This window comes from Mobula hypostoma, chromosome 20 (genome assembly GCF_963921235.1).
Source record: "Mobula hypostoma chromosome 20, sMobHyp1.1, whole genome shotgun sequence".
NCBI classification, from domain to species: domain Eukaryota; kingdom Metazoa; phylum Chordata; class Chondrichthyes; order Myliobatiformes; family Myliobatidae; genus Mobula; species Mobula hypostoma.
The window spans coordinates 7,604,246-7,628,103 of NC_086116.1; the positions used below are offsets into that span (position 1 = coordinate 7,604,246).

The 23,858-nt window shown below is 43.3% G+C and overlaps 1 protein-coding gene across 1 annotated transcript in view; it reads right to left on the reverse strand.

Annotated features, from left to right (window-relative positions):
* The window catches only part of lrmp (lymphoid-restricted membrane protein), a 238,326-nt gene that overhangs the window by 202,643 nt on the left and 11,825 nt on the right, over nt 1-23,858 (reverse strand). Inside the window, exons 3-5 of the mRNA XM_063072318.1 lie at nt 21,915-22,095; nt 14,026-14,093; nt 13,834-13,912 (exon numbers count right to left, since the gene is read on the reverse strand). Coding sequence (XP_062928388.1) covers nt 13,834-13,912; nt 14,026-14,093; nt 21,915-22,095 — 328 coding nt within the window. The remainder of the gene's footprint in view (nt 1-13,833; nt 13,913-14,025; nt 14,094-21,914; nt 22,096-23,858) is intronic.

The following is a 23,858-nucleotide window of genomic DNA, read 5'->3' on the forward strand; positions in this document are numbered from 1 at the left end:
AGCAAACTGGAGTTTACATTGATGAACATAGACAATTCCCAACATTTATTCAACTACAAGGTAATGTGTAATTTACCCAAGGACCAAAGATTTTTTTTTTGACAAGACTGCCATATGTGGCCCCTTGTTGAGCTGATGAGTACTGACACCTCTTTGAAGTAGGGCTACAAAGTCATCTCTACCACTGCTTAGGAGTGCATTACTCTTTTTTGGGCAAGAGTCACATACAGGTTTAATAAAGCCATAAGGCTTCCTTTCTCTCAATCGGTATTAAAGGAATCAAGTGGGTTTATAGAAAAATATTATAGCTTCATTGTCTCCTTTACTAATTAGTTCTTTATGATCTTTTATTTTACTCTGCCCAAATGTGTGACAATTGTTTTCAAACAAGATTCTATCAGTGTCTCTACATACAAAATGCACCATGTTTCAAGGAGTGAGAATGGTACCAGAACAATTAAGACTTTAGTTGTGCATCTGTCTTCAATGTTCATTCAACAACCTTAGTGCTTCGCTCCCTCTCTCCTTCCAAACACAATACCCATGACCCTTTAAACCCACATTGATGCAACATACTTGAAAAGGAAATAATCAAAAATGTCAATCTCTAAGACCATGAAGTTTATGACTGAAGTTATTCCTAATAAATTCTTTTGATTTTAAAAATGCCAAGGAAAATTGTCCAAGTCTTGTCAACTACGGTTATATCGTCACCCTCTGTACCAGTCATTTTATTGCCCCCTTCTCCTTCAGGAATTCTTTTATCACCTTTAACTTTCACAGCAGAAGGTACTCAAAGTGAAGCACAATAGTCAATGTAAATTCTGGCCAACGCCGTCTAACATTGAATTATCAATTTATGTCTAACACAGATGAAAGCAGATACACTTGGGTCATAATAATCACTTTTACACTGACACTGGATTTCTTCCCTTCCTTGCCTTTCAGTTTAGAGGGAACCAAGGTATATTGGATCCAAAATTAGTTTGGTAATAAGAGGCAGAAAGCAATGGAGGATTGGTGACTAGAAGCTCATGGCCAGTGGTGTAAATAAAGAGCTCCAGATCAAAAAGTGAGAAGTACCCATCTTCCAAGAAACATTTCCCTTACCCCAGTGCCACAGATGTGCAGTTTTTTTTGGCTAGGTTTGCAAAATTGAACGTTTATGCCAGCAGCACAGAATTTCATGCACTGTCATGCATTTCTCCAGGTTGAAATTACTTGGCATGACTTCAAAGCAAAGGCCTTCTCCATGCCTGTGGAACCAGCAATATCTTAAAAGAACCTTCAGCTACAGACTCAACCAACACACAACTATAACGAATTTAATATTTTGACATTCACGTACTTTTGCATATAACCCATAATGAATCAACAACGAATGCTTAATCAAATATTTAAATATTTGAGTAATATTTAAAGTATATTGTTTAAGCATTCTTTGTTGACTTGTTATGGGTTATTCGTCACCATGCCACCACGTCGCATGCGTTCATCTCACTTAAAGTAAAATCTAAACACACACAAGTTAACTCCCTGCTGTGTTTTTCTTCTGATTAATTTCTTGAGTTACAAATCATAACAGTGGCATCAAGTTTTAAAATAAACCTGAAATAATTACCTACCCATTGAAGTGCCTCAAAAAGTTAGAGTTAAAAAAAATGCAGCATAGCTTCTCTTCCCTTAGGAAGGAGGAAAGATGGCTAGGTTTTAAAAAAAAAGGCAGAAAAGAGATTTAATTCATGGGATTATGAACAGTGAGTACCAGGTGATGATGATAATGCAAATAAAAAGTAGAAATAGTGAGCTACACTAGGAAGATAGACACATTTGATTACACAAAAGATACTGGTTGACGTGCACTGAGCAAATTAAGAAATATTTTAAAGCTATTGGAACAGCCAATGAGAAACAAGTGTCAGCTTTGCTCAGTGTAATAGGTGGAAAAGTTTGCTTAGATGTTTGACTGTTCCAACCAAACCAGCCGGAATGAGCTTTTCTGATATCATGAAAGTAATACAGAAACACTTAGAACTGAAACCATTGTTGAATTTAGAACATTATGTTTCATTTACGGAAACAAACGATAGGAGTCAATTTCAGCTTCCATGGCTGAATTTAAGAAATTTTCTGAGCATTGTCAGTTCAGTGATGGGCTTAATGATGCACAGAGGGATTGTTTGGTTTGTGGAATCATGCAAGAAAGCATTCAAAAAAGCAGCTCCTAACTGAAGGACAACTCATTTAAAATTGCAGTTGAAATTATTATCAATGGAAGCAGCAGTCAGAGATGCAATTGAGTTTCAGTCAAGAATGAAAGTATGTATGAACAAAACTGCAATGTCTAAATAGAAACCTACCTGACCAAAAAAACTGTTACCATTGTGGCAGGAGCTCACGCATGCAGGTTTAAAGGTGAAACTTGCAGAAAACGCAACAAAGTAGGACGTATAAAAAAAAACAGGCAAAAATAAATAGCTTGCACAGAGAAGAGAAAAAGATAAACAAATCAAGTTGCAGTTTCAAAAAGGGCACTAACCTACATGCTGTTGATGAAAAATTTGATAATGTTGAGAGTGACATGACTGAGTAGCCTTGAGATTCACAATATGAAAACTATCAAGGAACAAGCAGTATGGCTTGCATCAGAAGTGAACAGCAAATTAATGAAAATAGAATTGGGCACCATCTCATCTTTTCTACAAAATGACTTTAAGCAGCATTTCAAAGATGCTGAGCTGAAGCCTGCAGATATCCAAGAACTTATACTGGAGAAAAGATAACTCCTGTGAGAAAGACAGTCATAACAGTGAAATGCAAGCAACAAGCCACATTTGGGTAGTATGTGGTAAAAACAGGATGGTCAGCTTTGTGGGGGCATGATTGGCTGTAATGACTATCTACATGATTGGAGGTCCAGCCACTATTTGCATGCCACATACTCTGCAAAAGAGTCAACAGTTAAGCGAATAAAAAATGGTGCTGGATGATACCACAGTAGTGTTCAAGGATGGCACTGGAAATCTCAAAACATATCAAAGGTAAAATAATGTTAAATGAAAATGCTACATCACTTACTGATGCACAAAGATTACACAGCTGCTCTGAGAAAATTCAAGCTATGGTTGATGTCCCAAGGCCAAAGGAAGTGTCACAGTTGCAGTCCTTTTTAGGATTTGTCTATCATAAAAGGCTTCTGCCAAATTTGGATACTATGCTCCATCCCTTGAACTCTACCAGATTAGGAAGAAATGGCAATGGACAAAGGTGTGAGGTTCCTTTCCAAAAGACAAAGGAAACAGTGGCACTGTTAGGCACTGTACTCACACATTATGATGCACATAGTACTTTGAAGCTTGCCCCTGACACCTTGCCTCATGGCACATGCGCAGATGAGTTGCACATTATTTGTGATGGAAGTGAAATTTGCATTACATTCCCTTACCACTGCAGGGAAAAATTGTGCACAGATGGACAGAGAGGCCTTGTCTGGTTTGGGGCGTAAAACATTTCAACCAGTACCTGTATGGGAGGGAGTTTACCCTCATTACTGATCATCGATCAGTGATGTCCATTCTCAATCCACAGAAGTGTGCACACTCACAGCAGCAAAACGAACGCAGAGATGGGCTCTGCTTCTTGGAGGTCACAATTACAAGATCGAATTTGAGAGACAAATAATCATGAAAATGCTGATCGATTGTCCTGTTTGCACTTGAAAAAGGAATTGCTTGAAAAATTTTAAAAAATGGACGCTTCTAATGTATTCTCCCCAATTCTCCCTGTTATGGCAGAGATGATCCAAAGTGAAACCAGAAAAGACCCCACACCAGGTCTGGTCTACATGGGAAGCCAAAATGGTTGGGATGTACAGCAGAGGTTCCTGCTTCCCCATTTTTACCAGGGTTGGGATGAAATTGCCCTTGATAGGGATTGAGAGTTTTTGTACCATTCATGCTGAGAGCTGAAGTGTTGAAGGAGCTACCTGTCGGCCATCAAGGAGTGGTCAAAATGCAAGTGCTGGCTCAAAACTTTGTCTGGTGGCCTGGGATAGATCAGCAGATCGAGCAGCTTGCCAGGCACTGTTCAGGGTGTCAACACGTCCAGAAGAAAGGGATTCAAAGCTGCTGGAACTACTTCCTGCAGTTCCAGAATCGACTCCTACAACCAGCACAGGATGCCCAGAACCGGATATTGTTTCAGAGCCACAAGTCTCACTTGCCAAGCAGAGTGGCCTGCCTGGTCAGGGAAGATGTTATCCCATGAAAGAACAAACTCCTCCAAAATCATTAGGCCTGAATGGGACAATTTTAAATTTACCACGCTGTGAATGCATACAAGATGACTAGAGAGCAATATGTTGTATATCTGAGTTGAGATGCAATCTATATTGAGCTGGAGTTCATAGCTAAGCAGGGAGGAGTGCTGTGTATTTAATATTTGAGTAATATTGTAAATTTAAATATATTTGATTAAGCATTCTTTCTTTCAATAAATCATTAGTTTATATGCAAAAGTATGTGAATGGCATACAACAATACACCACCATGTCATATGTGCACACCTCACTAAAGTAAAAACTAAAGATATACAAGTTATCTCCAGCTCAGTGTCTTACTTTTGATTAATTTCTGGAGTTATAAAACATATCCAAGATAAGAACAAATTCACACGTCAAATAACAGGGCACCTACAGGAAATAAGCAATGTGGATGGTTCTTCATCACAAGTTAGAAAAAGTGGCACTTTTTCTAACTTGTGATGAAGCCACCCATCCACATTGCTTATTTCCAAATATTACCCAATATGGGTCCCATTCAGGGTGGGGTGTCAGAGTATTACAGCATAGAGACAAAATCTCTTCAGCCCACCCAGTCAGTGCTGAACTGTTAATCTGCCTGGTCCCATCGATCTTCACACAATCCATACTCTCCATAACCCTCCTGATGTACCTATTTTTATTAAACGTTGAAATCAAACTCGCATTTACCACTTCTGCTGGCAGCTTGTTCCACACTCTTACCATCCTGAGTGAAGCTCCCCCTCATGTTCTCCTTAAACATGTCACCTTTCACCCTTAACCGGTGACCTCCAGTTCTGGTCTCATTCAACCTCAGTAGAAAAAAGCCTGCTTGCATTTACTGTCTATGCCCCTCAATTCAGTGTACCTCTGTCAAATCTCCTCTCATTCTCCGATGCTCTAGGGAATAAAGTCAGTGAGCTAACAATGTCAAGGATGTGAAGAATTGGAAATGGGGCACCAAAAACCAAGGGAAGTCTGGAAACAATTCAGAACTAGTAACAAGAAATATGTCTGACATGAGCTACCTAGTGAAAGGACAAAATCTAGAATACAAATCATTGTACTTAATATGGAAGGGGAGGAGATGACTGCCAGCCCTTGGCACATCAAAATTGTTAGAGGCCGAATTTATTGCTTGGGATTCTTCTCAGAGGCGGGATTAGGATTGTCGTTGGTGTTTAGACAGTAGGTCCACCTATCCAACCATGGCCCATTTGAGGCAAACCCTCCTTCTGCAGGATTTCATACAGCCAAAGCACAACAGTACAGGACATGAATATTCAGGACACCATCAGAAAATACAACCCAAAGGACCCTAACACAACAGTTATAGTATGTGTCTTCAAGGGTCCACACTGCAGCCTAAAGGGGGTGAAGTTTAGGAATGAACGATAACAAAGTTCTACAAGGAGGGAGTGGATAAAGAGAAAAGCCCATACACTGAAAACCCTCTGTCATGTGGTCATCAGGCAAACAGCACCCACAATGGTGACTTCATTATCCAAAATTTCCCATCTACCTCCTATCACCTCAAGTGCAAGTTACACTCCAAAAACAAAGGTTCACCACGTTAAAAGCAAATTATTGGCTCACTCCCATTTCCAGAGATTTCATCTTGAATTTATACCCAAGAGAACTGAAGTCTGATTTTGGCTGGCACTAGTAGTGTGGAACTGATGCTCTTTTGACACAATGTTAAAGCCTGAAGTTATCAAGATCGGCAGAAGAGTTTTCCTGATGTCAAGGCCAAGCACACAAATCAATCTCATTCCCCTTTGTTGCAACTTCATGTTTCACTGCCAGTTCTCTCTAAATCAAGTGTCAATCAAAATGGTCTATTACTATGCCTGATGGGAACATATCACTCCCTCTTCACCAATGGTCACAACAAACAACCTGATGCATTGCTATGGTCATTAATTCTCTCAGGAGTCAGAACGTGCCATGGTCACATTGGAACACACACAAAAAATGCAGGCCAGGCAGCATCTATAGGAAGAGGTACAGTCGACGTTTCGGGCCGAGACCCTTCGTCAGGACTAACTGAAAGCCACATGGTCACATTGGCATTGTTTTCAATGTTGTAAATAGTAACAGAGAGGTTAAGGGTCTTTAGTTTATTAGTTGAGTGTGTGCTCAGTGTAGCTCCTATTGAACTGATGTAAGTACCCCTTAGCAAAGCTACAGCATTCTGTTAGTTGTGTAGAACCACTTCTTGCCTCAAATTTGACACATTTTTGCTAAACTTAGCAAACAGCTGTTTCTCAACAGGAAAAACAAAAGTCACACTACTTGCATTTTCACCTCAAAGGCACATGCTTCAAAGTTGTTGCACTTGTTTGCCCACTACTGCAGGGGACTGGTGATGAAATGAAGTGGGTGCCAAGATGTTGGAAACTGCGAAACCGGCAGCTCACCAGCTCTCCCTCACCCCCTGCACCCCCTCCCCAACCACCCATTTGATGCTCTTTCTACTGTCTACGCACAGTTCCATACACTGACCATACACTCAATTTCTTCAAAGTTTAAAGTTGAAAGTAAATCTTTAATACAAGTACATATACATCACCATATGCTACCTTGAGATTCATTTTCTTTGAGGAATTCTCAGTGGAACAAAAATAGTATTAATGAAAAACTACACACAAGGATTGATAAATGTGCAAAACATGATAATCTGTGCAAATAAAAGATCACACTGAGAGCTTGAGTTGTAAAGTCATTGATAGTGAATCTATAGGTTGTGGAATCAGTTCAGAGTTGAGGTTATTTCCCAATGGTTCAGGAGCCTCATGGGTGAGGGGTAACAATTGCTCCCAAAACTGGTGGTGTAGGACCCAAGGCTCCTATACCTCCTTCCCAATGGCAGCAGCAAGAGAGCACAGCCTGGATGGTCGGGGTCCTTGATGATGGATGCTGCTTTCTTATGGCAGCACGCCTTGTAGATGTGCTCAGTTGTTGGGAGCATCTTGTCTGAGAGTTACTGGGCTGTATCCACCACCTCACAGACGATTCTGCTTATTTGGAGCTCCTCCTCCATTTTGAGAAGTTGTTGACAGTGATTCCCGTGAAGGATGCGACAAACTTTCCCCTTTAAGGATGCCCTTGAAGTTAACAATTTCCTCAAGGGAGGTGGTGAGACAACTACAATGAAAGGCCTAACAAGCTGTTTAGATGTGCAATTTTAAAAAAATATCACCCATATTTGGTGGGTCTGGAGTCAGGTCATATCATAAACAAGGGTGGCACATATCCTACCTTGTATGACATCAGGGGCCTAGACTGGGTTTAAATGCCAGCCCAGTGATTATTGTTGCTAAAGATTTCACTCTGCCTCTGATCTATCCAGGCAGGTCTACCCATCTTTCCTAGCCATCTTCCCAGACACTTGTTTCTTTCCCAACACCCTACCCACTCCATCTAACCAACACACACACTCCTCCCACTATGTTCCCTCCCCATTTCCCTCTGCCGTCCCCACCTCCCTTATTTGGTTCCCCTCACCTTCCTATCAGATTCCATCATTTAGACCTCTGCTGCCTCCATCCATCACTTGACAGTTTCTGTCACTATTTGCACTTCTCCCTTTTCACCTGGTTTTATCTGCTTAATACCCCTCTTCATTTGGATCCACCTCTCCCTTGATAGCTCATATCCTTCCCTTTTGGTACTGGCCTTCTCCCATCTATTTTTTTCCAAGTCCAGATGAAGGGTCTTGTCCCAAAATGTTGACTCACTCGCTCTCCACAGATTCTGCCTGACCTGCTGAGTTACTCTAGCAACTCAGTATCTCGCTCACTAAAACTAGCTGCTCCAAATTCCAAACCATCAAGTGGATTTGAATTCCACAGATGCCGTGGTTAGACTTGAATTCAAGGCTCTGTACTGCTCGTCCAGGCCTGTGGATTAAAATCTGGTAATTTAACCAACCTGCTAATATTGTACCATTCTAGTCCAGAGGTAACTGCAGAAGGTGATCTCATCTTGCAGTACAGGAGGGTGGGGATCTCGGCTGGTGAGTAGACCATGAGCTTCAGTACAGGAGGGTGGGGATCTCGGCTGGTGAGTAGACCATGAGCTTCAGTGCAGGATGGTGGGGATCTCGGCTGGTGAGTTTACCATGAGCTTCAGTCTAGTTTTGTGGCTTTGATCTTCACACAAATAGTCAGAGGCCATAAACACAAGAAACGCCGCAGATTCTGGAAATTCAAAGCAATATGCCCACACAGAATGCTGGAGGAACTCAGCAGGTCAGACAGCATCCATGGAGAGGAACAAACAGTTGATGTTTTGTGGTCTCAGCCTGAAACTGACTGATAGACGCTTCCTGATCTGTTGAGTTCTCCAGCATTTTTGTGTGTTAATCTAAGGTCATACTGGCACAGTGAAAGCAAGTTTATTCACCGATGTCTGCCTTTGCTCTTAGGATTTGGAAATGGAGCATACTTTCTACTCTTGCTTGGAGCTTTATTATCAAAGCTAGTAATAGTTGTAGTAGTGCAATCACCCGAGTTGAGAATGATGTTCTCCTGGCGGGGTGGGGGGAGATGGGAGGTGTCGACTGATTGGTCTTCAGGTGGCTGTTGAGAGACCAACTCAGGCTCCACATATTCTGAGGGGCTTCCAGACCCACAGTCTTGCCCCCTTCACCATTTACTGATCGTCACACAGCTAATCGGGGATGCTGGGATGGATTCCCTTAATGGAGAACACCTGTGTGTAACTGTTTAACACAGGGGAGCTGATGCACAGGCAGTCACCGCAAGTAGATTGGGTCCAGTGGCAGGTATACAAAACAACTGGGGACCCTTCACAGCTGTTGTGATGTGCCATCATTTACCACCAGCTCCACTGTTGAGGCCTTGGCTAGAACCTCCCCCTTGTCTTTACAAGAACAAAGCACCAGGCAGCTAAACTCCAGGCAGAATTGCTCTCAAGATCTCAGGAACTCAGAAGCCTCTCTGCCACAAGATGACGATACTCGGAGAGTGTTGTGATCAGAGTGTAGTGTTGTTGAGCAGAGGCAGATTAAAAATAGTTTTTCACAGATTTAGTGCCACTCTCTTGAACACCAGTGAATGGATTGATGAGGACTTAAATGTTGGCTTCTGTACACATAAGTACAGAAGTTTTATCTGTGTTTTGCAGCTCAGTGACAGGGGAAGTGACCTTGGTTGAGTGGAACTAATGTCTAACAATTTCCTGTTTGTCCTGTACACTTCTATCCCACTAATGTCGAAGTGAACTGCATATGAATGAGGTGCAAGAAAGATCAAGTGCTAAGAGTGTTGAGGGCAGCCAAATATGAGAAGTAATCTCCAGTGTCAACTTCAAAACATGGGCTTCAGAGCAGACAACGTCCCAAAGGAAATTTAAAACTTAAACTTCAGGCACCAGTCACTGCTGGGAAGAGGAGGATATGGCCCGAGGTGTCAGAGACAATGTAAATCATGGTCATCTTCAATGAAGGAGACAAGTTTGATTGCAGTCTGCTGCCTGTTACAGTGTTATTCAGGATTTTCCCTTAACACTCCCTCCACCCACTGCAGCAGAGGAGAACCCTTACCAAACTGCAGAGTTAACACTGTCCATTAAACAGCACAACTGGCATGATCTTCATTGCATAGCAACACCAAGAAACATTCAGCGAGTAACATCATCCATAACGCATAGTTGACAGTTGCAGCTAACAAACAGCATGACGTCATGTCCAATCTCGAGCACTTTCAATTGAAAATTGAGTTGTACAATATTGACAGGCATCAGCCGTCTACATCATTCTTCATTTCAATGTTGCCAGTTACATCATCTTAAGTGCATTACTTACAGCACTTCAAGTAGAAACACTACTTACTCACTAACTGCAGACATCGCATGCAAGTTAATTGTGTTGCATATGGTTTAGTCTATAACATTCTTGTAAAGTTAACAAGTTTCACGACACATGCTGGTGATAGTAGACCTGATTCTGATTCTAAACACCACATTTTCAGGGCTCAGGTACTCACTCATGTTCTTTACCCCTTGTCAGATCATCAAGACTACAGTTAGGGCAGTAACTAGTGTCAAAGAAAAAAAACAGAAAGTGTTGATTCAATTCAGGCAGCCGAGAAAAGAGAAAGTTAACCTTCAGGTGGCATTAGGGTCCTTTGCAAGTATCTGGATGCATTACTGAGTTCTACATAATCAGGTAAGTCTATAACAGGCCATTACTTCCTACAAAACGAAACCTAACATCACAAATAGCTTGATGCTTCACTCCTTGATGAGTTCCCTTACGCACAGTTTGAAAGGGATCATATAACTACAGCTTTGAGGATCCCTGCAGCACCCGGTGACCCTGTGATCTCTGTCTCGGAGGCCAATGTCTGAATGTCTTTTAAGAGGGTGAACCATCACAAGGTGAGAGGCCCCAGTGCTGTACCTGGCAGGGCTCTGAAAACCTGTACTCATCAACTGGCAGATGTGTTCAGAGATTTTCAATCTGTCATTGCTACAGTTGAGGTTCTCACCTGTCTCAAAAGGGCAATAATCATATCAGTGCCCAAGGGGAGTCGGGCAAGCTGCCTTAACATCTATCGTGTAGTAGCACTATGGTGATGAGGCACTTTGAGAGGTTGGTTATGGCTAGAATCAACTCCTGCCTAAGCAAGGACCTGGACCCGCTGCAACTTGCCTATTGCCACAATAGGTCATTGGCTTTTCATGTGGCCTTGGATCACCTGGACAATATTAACACTTGTGTCAGGCTGCTGATTTTTGACTACAGCTCAGTGCTTAACACAATCACTCCTACAATTCTGGTCAAGAAGCTCCAAAATCCAGGCCTCTGTAGCTCTCTCTGTAACTAGATCATCGACTTCCTCACCTGAAGAGAACAATCTGTGCAAATCAGAAATAACATCTCTACCTCGTCGACAATCAACACTGGCTCACCCCAGGGATATGTGCTCAACCCACTGCTCTACTCTCTCTACACCCATGACTGTGTGGCTAAGGACAGCTCAGATGCCATCTATGAATTTGCTGCGAAACAACTACGTTGGGACAATTTCAACGGCGATGAGAAGGCATACAGGAGTGATATAGATCAGCTGGTTGAGTGGTGTTACAGCAACAACCCTGCACTCAATATCAGTGAGACCACAGAACTGATTGTGGATTTCAGAAGGGGTAATGAGGGAACACACACCAGTATTCAGAGGGATCAGAGGTGGAGAGGGTGAGCAATTTCAAGTTCCTGGCTGCAAACATCTCTGAGACCTATCTTGGGCCTAACATATTGATGCAGTTACAAAGACGACACAGCAGAGGCTATATTTCATTCGGAATTTGAGGAGGTTTGATTCGCCATGACAAACACACAGATTTCTGAAGATGCACCATGGAGTGCATTCTAACTGGCTGCATCACCGGCTGGTATTGGTGGAAGGATTAGGCGACACTGCACAGGACTGAAATGAACTGCAGCAGGTTGCAAACTCGATCAGCTCCATCGTGAGCACTAGCCTCTGCAGCATCCAGTAAGTCAAGGACATTTTTTTTAACATACGTTTACTGTAATTTACAGTTTTTAATATGTATTGCAATGTACTGCTAACCACAGACCAACAACTGTGATGACATATGCCAATGATTTTAAACCGGATTCTAAAATTGCATCCCCTCTAATTAGCCATTTCTATTCTGGGTAAAATTCTCTAGTCTATACCTCTTATCATCTCGCACACCCTATCATGTCACCTCTGATCCTCCCATGCTCCAAAGAGAAAAGCCCTAGCTCACTCAATCCATCCTTTAAGACATGCTCTCTAATCCAGGGGGTACCCTGGTTAATTTCCTCTGCACTCTGAAGCTTCCAAATTCTTCCTTTAATGGGGCAACCAGAACTAAACACAGTACTCCAAGTGGGGTCTAACCAGTTTATAGAGCTGCAGTATTATCTCACTGCTCTTGACCTCAATCCCCTGATGAATGAAGGCCAAAACACCAAATGTCCTCTTACTAACTTAATAATTTACTCAGCAACTTTGTGGGATCTGTGGACGTGGGCCCCAAGAACCTGCCGTTCCTCCACACTGTTAAGAACCCTGCCATTAACCCTGTACTCTGCAAATTCAAAATATTATTCTACAACAATTCACCTTGGACCGATTGTGCACTCGGCCAGTTTCCCAGCAGAATCAGAACCAAGTTTAACATCACAAGCATATGTTGTGAAATTTGTCGTCTGTGGCAGCAGTACGTAACAAAAATACTGAAAACTGCAGTATGAAATATATATTAAACCAACTAATTAGTGCAATTAGAGCAAATTATAATAGTGAGGTAGCGTACATGGATTCATTGTCCCTTCAGAAATCGAATGGCAGGGAGAAAAACACTAAAACGTTGAATGTGTCTAGTCTCCTGCATCTGCTCCTTACGCTAGCAGTGAGAAGGGGGCAGACCCTGGGGGATCGGGGTCTTCTTTGAGGCATCGCCTTTTGATGATGTCCTCGAGAGACTAATGGCCAACTTACAACCTTCTGCAGCTTTTTCCAATCCAGTGCAGTGGCCCCTCTATACCAGATCGTGATGCCACCAGTTAGAATCTCTTGTGTTTATCTATGGAGGGAAATAGGCAGTTATTATTTCACGTGAAAACCTTTCATCCCAGGACTGAAAGAGGGGAGATAGTCAGTACAAAGATGTGGAGCAAGTTAGGTGGACCCAGGTGAGGAGGGGTAATAGGCAGATGGAAGAGAGGGCAAGTGGGAATAATGACAGGAACTGGGAGGTGACAGGTAGAGGTGACAAAGGGCTGCAGATGTTAGGAAAGCACATTGGTGCATGGAATAAGGGCAGGTGGGGAGGGGATCCAATGGGAGGAATGGGGAGCAGATGGAGAGAGTGGGGGGGGTAGAAGAGATAGGGTGATAGGGACCAATTGGATCACGGAGAGAGAGAAAAGAGGGAACTGGTTACCATAAATTTGAGAATTCAATGCTAATGCCAGAAATTTGGACACTGTCCATGTGGAATAAGGCACTGCTACTCTAATTTGCCCTTGGGCTATAGCTGGGAGTGGAGGCGGCTGTGGACGGACTTGGTGTGGGAATGGGAACTGGAATAAAATAGCTGCCCACCAGCTACAGCTGGCCCCTCCTATATTATCTTCAGCCTTTTGCCCAATTACCTCCCAGCTTCTGACATCACTCTCGCTCACCTCTCTCCGGCATCTGCTCATCATCCCCCTCACCTGGATTCACTCATCACCCATGGCTTTTGCTCCTCTCCTTCTCCACATCTCTTTATACCAGCTATTTCCCCACTATCTTTCAGTTTGGCCCAAAATGTCGACTGTCCATTTCCATCCATGGATGCTACCTAATCTGCCAAGTCCCTGCAGTACTGTGTTGCTGAAGATACTAGCATCTGTAGTCTCTCATGTCAGCATTTAAGTACAAGATTAATACCTCTCTCAATAAAAATATTGAACCACACAATACCTATAGTCATATCAACTTTAGAGAATCTTTTTCTCTTACAAGTCTCCTCTTGAAACCTCTCCGCCAAGTGCCTCCAAGCTTTCCACAGTTCGGTCGTTGGCTTCTGAACTCTTCGTTCCTGGAAAAGTAACAGAATTTTGAGTGAGACTCACTCAGCGTTGAAATGGGCCTTGGTGAGATGGGCAATGGAAACAAGGGGAAAATATAAATGATAAAACATACAGGTATTACCTGATCCAAGGCCAATGTGGTGTAGCACATCTTCAGTAACACTCACAGCTTCCATTTCCTCTTGGATACTACATGAAGAAAAATATTGATCAAGGCAACAATCCATTGAAACCCAGATTCTTTGGTACTTGCATTATGTACTTGAGATTTAATTACATTTTCCCAGTGTGGCTAAAAAGCATTCTAAGTATATATTTTCTCCTTTAGAAATAATATGCAAATTGACAAATGCAACTCTTCAATGTTGTAGCACACAAAAAACTTTCTAGCCTTAACACAAAGGAGGAAGATATTCTATATACATATTATATTGTATACACTAAACTAAATCAGGATATCAATTGTCAAGGTTCCAAATCACACTGATTTCAGGTCATCCTGCCCCATTAGGTACAGGTGTATCCTTGAGCTATTGAAAGTATACACTGTGGTCACTGTGATGAACGCTGCTCTGTAAGAATGCCTTGCATGAATTAGTGAACTTTTGCAAATATGTTTGCAAAACACATCTTCACATATTCATGTTCCTTCTGAACTTCCCCACCACGTTCATGGTTGACACTTGGCTAGACAATCAAATGAGCAAGTGATGAAGGATTGTAATGAGAGGGCAAAACAAGGAAAATGGCTCCCCTCCCCCCACTATGAAGTGCCCACTTGACAAACAGGATTTGACATGTCCAACGAACATTATCACAGAAACAAAGGCGGGGTGAACAGCATCATTGACCAAACTTTTGTTTCTCTTCCTCAGGCAACCAAGATTATGACAGAAGTCAACAATCTCAAGCCACAGAGCTGAAACCACATCTTGTTGTCTGTCACACATGTGACATGCTTAGTCAGTTCTGAAGTTGAGTGCAAGTGAAGTAAAGTCCCATAATGAAGCATCTCGACATCAGATCACTAATGGCTGCTAACGGAGAAGCTATTCTGCACATGGTTGAGAATTTAAGCATTAGAGATAAATAATAAAATTATGAAAGGCGCAGTAATTGACACAGGAAGGTACAAGTCAGCAAGTCAATGCAGATGTTGGGAATCTGAAATTAAAAACAAAATGGTGGAAACACTCAGCGAGTCAGGCAGCTTCTTTGCAGAGAGAAAAACGCTCAAGTCAATTACTCCTTCATCCCAACCACAGAAAGTTCTGGTGTCTGAAAAGAGGACGCTGTCCAACTTACATGCCATCTTGGACAATGTCTCCCATCCACTACATAATGTACTGGTTGGGCACAGAAGTACATTCAGCCAGAGACTCGTTCCACTGAGATGCAACACAGAGTGTCATAGGAAGTCATTCCTGCCTGTGGCCATCAAACTTTACAACTCCTCCTTTGGAGGGTCAGACACCCTGAGTCAATAGGCTGGTCCTGGACTTATTTCCTGGCATAATTTACATATTACGATTTAACTATTTACGGTTTTTATTACTATTTATTATTTATGGTGCAACTGTAACGAAAACCAGTTTCCCCCAGGATCAATAAAGTATGACTATGACTAATTGCAGAAAAGTGGGAGGGATTGAGAGATTAAAGGGAATATCTGTCACAAGGTGGGAACTAAAAAAAAATGAAGGACACAGACTGGTATGGCTGAGAGCCGATGGCAAGTTTGATCCATTAACAAGCACAAGATGTGGGAGCAGAACTGCCCATTTGGCCGGAGTCTATTTCCCCATTCTATCATGACTGATTCATTTTCCCTCTCAACCACATTCTGCTGTCTTGTCCTCATCAACTTTGATGCCCTTACTAACCAAGAACCCATTTGCTTTAAATATTACCCAATGACTTGGCCTCCACTTCTGGCTGTGGCAATGAATTCCACTCCTTCACCACCCTCCAGCTAAAGAATTCTCTCCTCTCCTTTTCTAAAGGGATATCCTTCTAAGGCTGTGTCCTCTGGTCCTGGACTCTCCCATTGATGACATCACTAGACCACAGTGAAATCAATACTCTTGGTTATGGATAATCTCTCTTTCTTTACTGTATATTTTCAGAAACAGTGGACCAAATTGCCAGTGTCACCACACCACACTCACATTGTTCTGCAATTATCCAGATTGTCTCCTGATTTCAGTACCAGCACAGAGAATAGCCCAGTCACTCCATGTGCAATCAAAAATGGTTGAGATCACCAGATCCCACAAAGCCCATGGGACTGGACAACATCCCAGCTGTGTACCTCCAGTCCAGAAGGTGCTGCACCTCTAGTCAAGCTGTTCCTTTACCATTTCAATACTGGCATATTACAACAGTGTAAAAATCCATCAGTTCACGTGAAGCATGGCAAATTTTATCAAGCTAATCACTCACCAATCTATGCTTTTAATTGTCACCAACACCAATGTCAAGTGGGACTTATCCACCAGTAAGCTATGCTTTGATGCCCAGTTTAGGTTTTGCCAGGACCATTTGGTTACAGACCGAACAGCTGAATACCAGCGGTGAAGGAGAAAGTGACTTCCCTTGACATCAGGAGCTACGGTAACACCGAACTCCAAGGGAAGGCACCCCCAATACTGGAATCATAACATTGCACCAAGGATGCTTGTTAGGATTGTTGGAGGTCAACCATCTCAGCCCCTGTACATCATTGCAGGAGGTCCTCAGGGCAGTGCTGTTCCCAACCAGTTTCAGCCGTTTTACCAATGGCCTTCTTTCCAACAGGCAGAAGTAGGAGTGTCTGCTTTTGACTGCACAATGTGCAACTTCATTACCAAATCCTCATATAAATCAGTCTATGATTATATGTACCAACTCTTAGACACCCTCACAGGTGTGAACTAATGTGACAGGTAACAAAGGTGACCAGATCCAAAATAATATAAACAGCCATCCGTTGATATTCAGTGGCATTCCTATCATCCAATGCCCTACCATCAACAGTCTGGTGATCAATCCATAGACTCATGCATCAGTAGGTTAATTGATCATATGAGTGTAATTGGGTAGCATGGATTTAGACCACAACACCGTAAGATATAGGAGCAGAATTAGGCCATTTGGCCCAAGTCTTCTTCGCCATTTCATCATGGCTGATCCAATTTTCCTCTCAGCCCTAATCTCCTGCCTTCTCCCCGTATCCCTTTATGCCCTGACCAGTCAAGAATCTATCAACCTCTGCCTTAAATATACATAAAGACTTGGACTCCACAGCTGCCTGTGGCAAACAATTCCACAGATCCACTACCCTCTGGCTAAAGAAATTCCTCATCTCATTTCCTCACCTCTATTTTGAGGCCGTCTCCTCTGGGCTTAGACTCTCCCACCATAGGAAACACTCTTCACCATCCACTATCAAAGCCCTTTGCAATTCAATAGTTTTCAATGAGGTAACCCCTCATTATTCCAAATTCTAGTGAATACAGGCGATCAAATGCTCTTCATATGGCAAACCATTCAATCCTGGAATCATTTTTGTGAACTTCCTTTGAACCTTCTCCAGTTTCAGCACATCCTCACATAAAGGGCCTAAACCTGCTCACAATACTCCAAGTGAGGCCTCACCAGTGCTTGATAAGATTTCAACATTATATGAATATGAAGTCTAACAGGAGGCGGATCAAATGGCCTGCAGCTAACGTGACTTCACTGTGGAAGCAGTTTGGTGAAGATGTTAACAAAATTCTGGAGGCAATGCCGAAGGGAGGGGTTGTTAGGAAGCTGCCCAGTGGAGGTTGGTTGTAGGGTATTCGTAGCCCGTTCTTTGGTTAGAGCCTTCAGCATTTTGGGCATCCAGGGAGAGAGGAAGAGGAGAGCCATCAGCAGTACCACCGATGCAGCAGAGAGGGCCTCAAGATGGCTGTGGCTCAAAAGAGGGGAGCCATGGAGTCATAAGTAGCTAGCCATCTGGACACAAGCTGGGGTCTGATCAGACCCGGCTGGGTCACCTGGAGGAGGTTGTATGATGTTGAAAGACCCGAAACACCCGATGATTCCAGGAACATCACTGAAGATGTGTCCAGAAGCATCAATAGATGTATGTACACAGGGCCCCTTTGATATTCTAGTCCTCTTAAAGTGAGTGCTAGCATTGCATTTGCCTTCCTCACCACAGTGTCAACCTGGAAATCAACCTTCAGGGAATCCTTTTTTAAAACTTCCTAATGCTCTAACTTCCCACTAATCTTTGCCCTGTTATATGCCCTCTTTCACTTTTTTTTTTATTAGGTTTGACTTCTCTTGTTAGCCATGGTTACATTATCTTTCCTTTAGAATAACTTCTTCCTCTTTGTGATGTACACATCCTGTGACATCTGAATTGCTTCCAGAAATTCCAGCTGCTGTTATCTGCCATCATACCTGCCAGTGTTCTTTTCCAATCAATTCTGGCCAACCCCTCTCTCATGCCTCTGCAATTACCTTTTACTCCACAGTAATACTGATAGATCTGACTTTATAGTCATACTTTATGAACCCCGGGGGAAATTGGTTTTCGTTACAGTTGCTCCATAAATAATAAATAGTGATAGAACCATAAATAGTTAAATAGTAATATGTAAATTGTGCCAGTAAATTATGAAATAAGTCCAGGACCAGCCTATTGGCTCAGGGTGTCTGACCCTCCAAGGGAGGAGTTGTAAAGTTTGATGGCCACAGGCAGGAATAACTTCCTATGACGCTCTGTGTTGCATCTCGGTGGAATGAGTCTCTGGCTGAATGTACTCCTGTGCCCACCCAGTACATTATGTAGTGGATGGGAGACATTGACCAAGATGGCATGCAACTTAGACAGCATCCTCTTTTCAGACACCACCGTCAGAGAGTCCAGTTCCATCCCCACAACATCACTGGCCTTACGGATGAGTTTGATGATTCTATTGGTGTCTGCTACCCTCAGCCTGCTGCCCCAGCACACAAAAGCAAACATGATAGCTTTGGCCACCACAGACTTGTAGACCATCCTCAGCATCGTCCGGCAGATGTTAAAGGACCTCAGTCTCCTCAGGAAATAGAGACGGCTCTGACCCTTCTTGTAGACAGCCTCAGTGTTCTTTGACCAGTCCAGTTTATTGTCAATTCGTATCCCCAGGTATTTGTAATCTTCCACCATGTCCACACTGACCCCCTGGATGGAAACAGGGGTCACCAATACCTTAGCTCTCCTCAGGTCTACCACCATCTCCTTAGTCTTTTTCACATTAAGCTGCAGATAATTCTGCTCACACCGTGTGACAAAGTTTCCTACCGTAGCCCCGTACTCAGCCTCATCTCCCTTGCTGATGCGTCCAACTATGGCAGAGTCATCCGAAAACCTCTGAATATGACAAGGCTCTGTGCAGTAGTTGAAGTCCGAGGTGTAAATTTAGCTTCTCCTTCTGAAATTTCAGGGTGAACTTGATCATATTATAATCATTTGCCCCTAAGGGTTCTTTTATGTTAAGCTCTCTAATCAATTCCAGTTCACTGCACAACACCCAATCCAGATAGCAGACTTGTTAGATCAGAAAAGCCTGTCAGTGTGCTGTATCTCTAATAAAACATTGACCAGAAACTCAGATGCACAAATTGTAGATACCATAGATATAAAAGCACATTGGAGGTTGGGTATCATGCAGCAAGTTGCTCAACACCTGACACTCCAAGGCTTCCCCACAATTTACAAGGAAGTCATCAAAAAGATGATGGAATACACGCCACTTGCCAGAATGAGTTCAGGTCCAAAAGGAACTCGAGCTCAAGACCATCCAGCACTAATTAGCCATTTGATAATTACACCATCCACTACTCCAAGCATTCATTCTCCCCATTGCTGATGGACAGTGATTGCAGTGTGTGCCGTCGGCAGTTTGAGATGGAGAAGCTAAAATCAGATCTATTGTTATTACAGTTGAGTAAAGGTAACAACAGAGGCAAGAGAAAGAAGCTGATTGGAAGGTGACCCGAGCAGGAATGACGGCAAAGCAGCAATGGCAGGAATTTCTTGAAGGAATTCAGAAGATGCAGGATCAGTTCATTCCATAGAAGCAGTCTAAAGGGGGAATGAGGCAGCCGAGGCTGACAAGGGAAGTCAAAGGCAGCATCAAGCAAAAGAGAGGACTCACAATATGTCAAGAATTAGTGGGAAGCAAAGGGATTGAGATGCTTTATAAACCAATAGAAGGAAACTGATAGGGAAAGAAAAGATGAAATGCGAAGATAAGTGATATTAAAGGGGATACCAAACGTTTATTTCAGATATACAAAGAATAAGAGGAAAGAGTGGATATCAGACCACTCAAAAATGATGCTGGAGATGTGGCAACAGGAGACAAAGAAATGGTGGATGAACTGAGGATTTTGCATCAGTCTTCTCTGCAGAAGACACCAGCAGTAAGCTGAACGTTCAAGAGTGTCAGGGGACAAAAGTGAGTGTTGTTGATTATTACTGGAGAGAAGGTGCTTGGGAAGCTAAAAGGTCTGAAGGTAGGCAAGTCACCTGGACCAGATGGTGTGCATCCCAGGGATTTGAAACATGTAGCTGAATAGATCATGGAGGCATTAATAATGATCTTTCAAGGCTCAGTAGATTATGGAATGAGTCAGGAGGACCGGAAAATTAGTGTTTGATGGCACATGATAAAATAGACTAAAGTCAGCGTGGTTTCCTTGAGGGAAAACTTTGCTTGACAAATCTGTTGGATTTCTTTGAGGAAATAACAGGCATGATTTTCAAAGGAGAACAGCTGGCTCTTTGTAGGCATCTTCTGCTGTGAGAGAGCTCTGTTCGCTGCTGCCTCTCTGACTGGGCTACGAACAGTACTCAGAACCAACCCTGCCCTGCATCACTAGTGGAGGACCTATATTGCCATTTCTACAACATTGCAGGGTCTGAGTTGTGGGAACTCTCCTTGACAGCACGGGGGGAATGTGTCACCTGAACAGTCATAATGGCTCAATGGGGCAACTCACTACCAGCATCTACACAAGTGGAAATTAGAGATAGGCCATAACTTGCCTTGCCACAGATACTCAGATCCAGAACGAAGAATAACCTTTGTTCTATCCATCAACCTTGCAAAATATGCCGACTTTCTAAGGGTCATTGACATGAAACATCAGCCATTTCCCTCTCCCTAAAGATGCTGCCTGATCCGCTGAGTGGTTCCAGCACTTTCTCTAAGGCTTTACAGGGACACTACTAGTCCCTGAACCGTTGTACCAGTGCTCTGTGATTGCAATCAAATGCTTAGAACAGGGACGCAAACTGCTAGTGGGAAGCAACCCTGAGGTGGGGAGAGTGGAAATGGTGTTCATATATAACGTTTAGCTTGCTGGTGAGGCCAAATTTAATTGCTGAATCAGGATTCAAGATTGATTATCATACTTTACATGCATAAAGGAGAACGAAACAGTGGATCTGATGCAGCATAAAAAAAACACAATAAGCACAAAGCACATAATAAACACGAACCCCAATAAATATAAAAGCAATCCCAAAAAACGCAATGTACAATTAACTGTTATTGACAGATGGTGTTAAAGATTGGCGGTGTCAAAGATTCAGCAATCCTACACAAAGTTAACAAAGTTCAGATGCACAGTGTGAGTGAGACTGGACAGGATGAAGAGCATCCTTCTCTCGTGTGTGGGACCAGTCTGCTTCCACACCAGTTCTGATATCAACACCTGGCTCATCAGCTTCATTGAAGTTGCCCGTACAACATACGCAGCTTTGCAAGAAAACCGATCGTACACAGACAAAAAATCCAAGAAACATTCTGAAGGAAAGTGAAACAGTTCACATTTCATCTCAAACACTGGACCCAAAACATTACATCTCACTCTCTCCATAGATGCTGAGTGTTTCCAGCATTGTGTTTTGTAGTTCACATTTCAAGCTTTTTGATTCTCAGGACAGGGCTCCATAGTATCGTGGTTGTATAGCCTATACACCCTTACCTTTTCCTCCTACAGTCTTCCACCCACTCCTTCATAACTGCACGATATGTGTCCAAGTCAATGGACACATCCTTGTCGTCAGGGTCCAGCATGTTACACAAGTCTTCCAGACCACTGTCATCTGAATTGCGACTTGTAGTGTGACGTAGGTAGTCCACAATCTTAGAAACACTCACCTTCCCTACAGGGGACAAAAAGGGAAAATACTGATTACTTCAATAGCATGGGCTTTCAAACTAAAACCAACGGCAGGGAACCTGCAACAGGTAGGTATATTCCCACAGTCTCAGTGGAACAAATGATGCAGACACTGTGACAGGAACATCAGACACAGGCTGTGCTGTAAGTTAGGTTGAGAACAGTGGAGCCCATGAAGTCTTCCAGAGAGCAGTCGATCTCATTCACCACCTCCCCACTGTAATTCTCATCCACTGCCCAGCCCCTCCTTCCCCATCAATGCAGTAATTATTCCTCCTTTCCCAGCTCCGTCACGTTTCACCAGAAGAGAAGCCATTGCATCTGTGTCCTACGGCTTATTTTCTCTAGATGCACTTTGCCCTGGAAGTTCAGATGTCAGGTCAATCGTGCCATCCCTGGAATTTGCCAGGCCCATCCGATCATCGTTCCTCCAGACGCTGCTGGAGCTGGTACCGATGCGATGCCTTCAGAGGCCTTGTAAGTGCTGTCTCAATACTTTTTGCAGAGGACTCCTCTGTTGACAGGGTTTCAGATGAGGATTTTCTCCAGCCAGGACACTCAGCCAGCTCCTCTAGCCCCTCTCCTTCACTTACCCCTTTCCCAACTCGCCGCAAAATGAATGATTCACATGTAGGAATCAGAATCAAAAGGGCTGAGCCATTTCCCAAACAGAGAAGGCCTCAAAATCAGAATCCGGTTTATTATCGGTGACGTACGTGAAATGTGCGATTATGCAGCCACACTATAGTGCAAGACCTAAAAATCAGCATAAGTTACCAAGAAAAACAGAGCAAATAAGGGAATGTTGAGGTAGCATCATGGACCATTCAGAAATCTGATGGCAGAGCTGTTCTGAAAGTGTTGAATGCCAGACTTTAGGCTCTTGTATCTCCTTCCTAGTGGTAGCAACGAGAAGAGGACACATTCTGAATCAACACACATCAAAGTTGCTGGTGAACGCAGCAGGCCAGGCAGCATCTGTAGGAAGAGGTGCAGTCCACGTTTCAGGCCGAGACCCTTCGTCAGGACTAACTGAAGAAAGAGTTAGTAAGGGATTTGAAAGTGGGAGGGGGAGGGGGAGATCCAAAATGATAGAAGACAGGAGGGGGAGGGATGGAGCCAAGAGCTGGACAGGTGATTGGCAAAAGGGATATGAGAGGATCATGGGACAGGAGGTCCGGGAAGAAAGACAAGGGTGGGGGGGTGGGGAGGACCCAGAGGATGGGCAAGAGGTATATTCAGAGGGACAGAGGGAGAAACAGGAGAGCGAGAGAAAGAATGTGTGTATAAAAATAAGTAACAGATGGGGTACGAGGGGGAGGCGGGACCTTAGCGGAAGCCAGAGAAGTCGACGCTCATGCCATCAGGTTGGAGGCTACCTAGACGGAATATAAGGTGTTGTTCCTCCAACCTGAGTGTGGCTTCATCTTTACAGTAGAGGAGGCCGTGGATAGACATGTCAGAATGGGAATGGGATGTGGAATTAAAATGTGTGGCCACTGGGAGATCCTGCTTTCTCTGGCAGACAGAGCGTAGATGTTCAGCAAAGTGGTCTCCCAGTCTGCGTCGGGTCTCGCCAATATATAAAAGGCCACATCGGGAGTACTGGACGCAGTATATCACCCCAGTCGACTCACAGGTGAAGTGTTGCCTCACCTGGAAGGACTGTTTAGGGCCCTGAATGGTGGTAAGGGAGGAAGTGTAAGGGCATGTGTAGCACTTGTTCTGCTTACACGGATAAGTGCC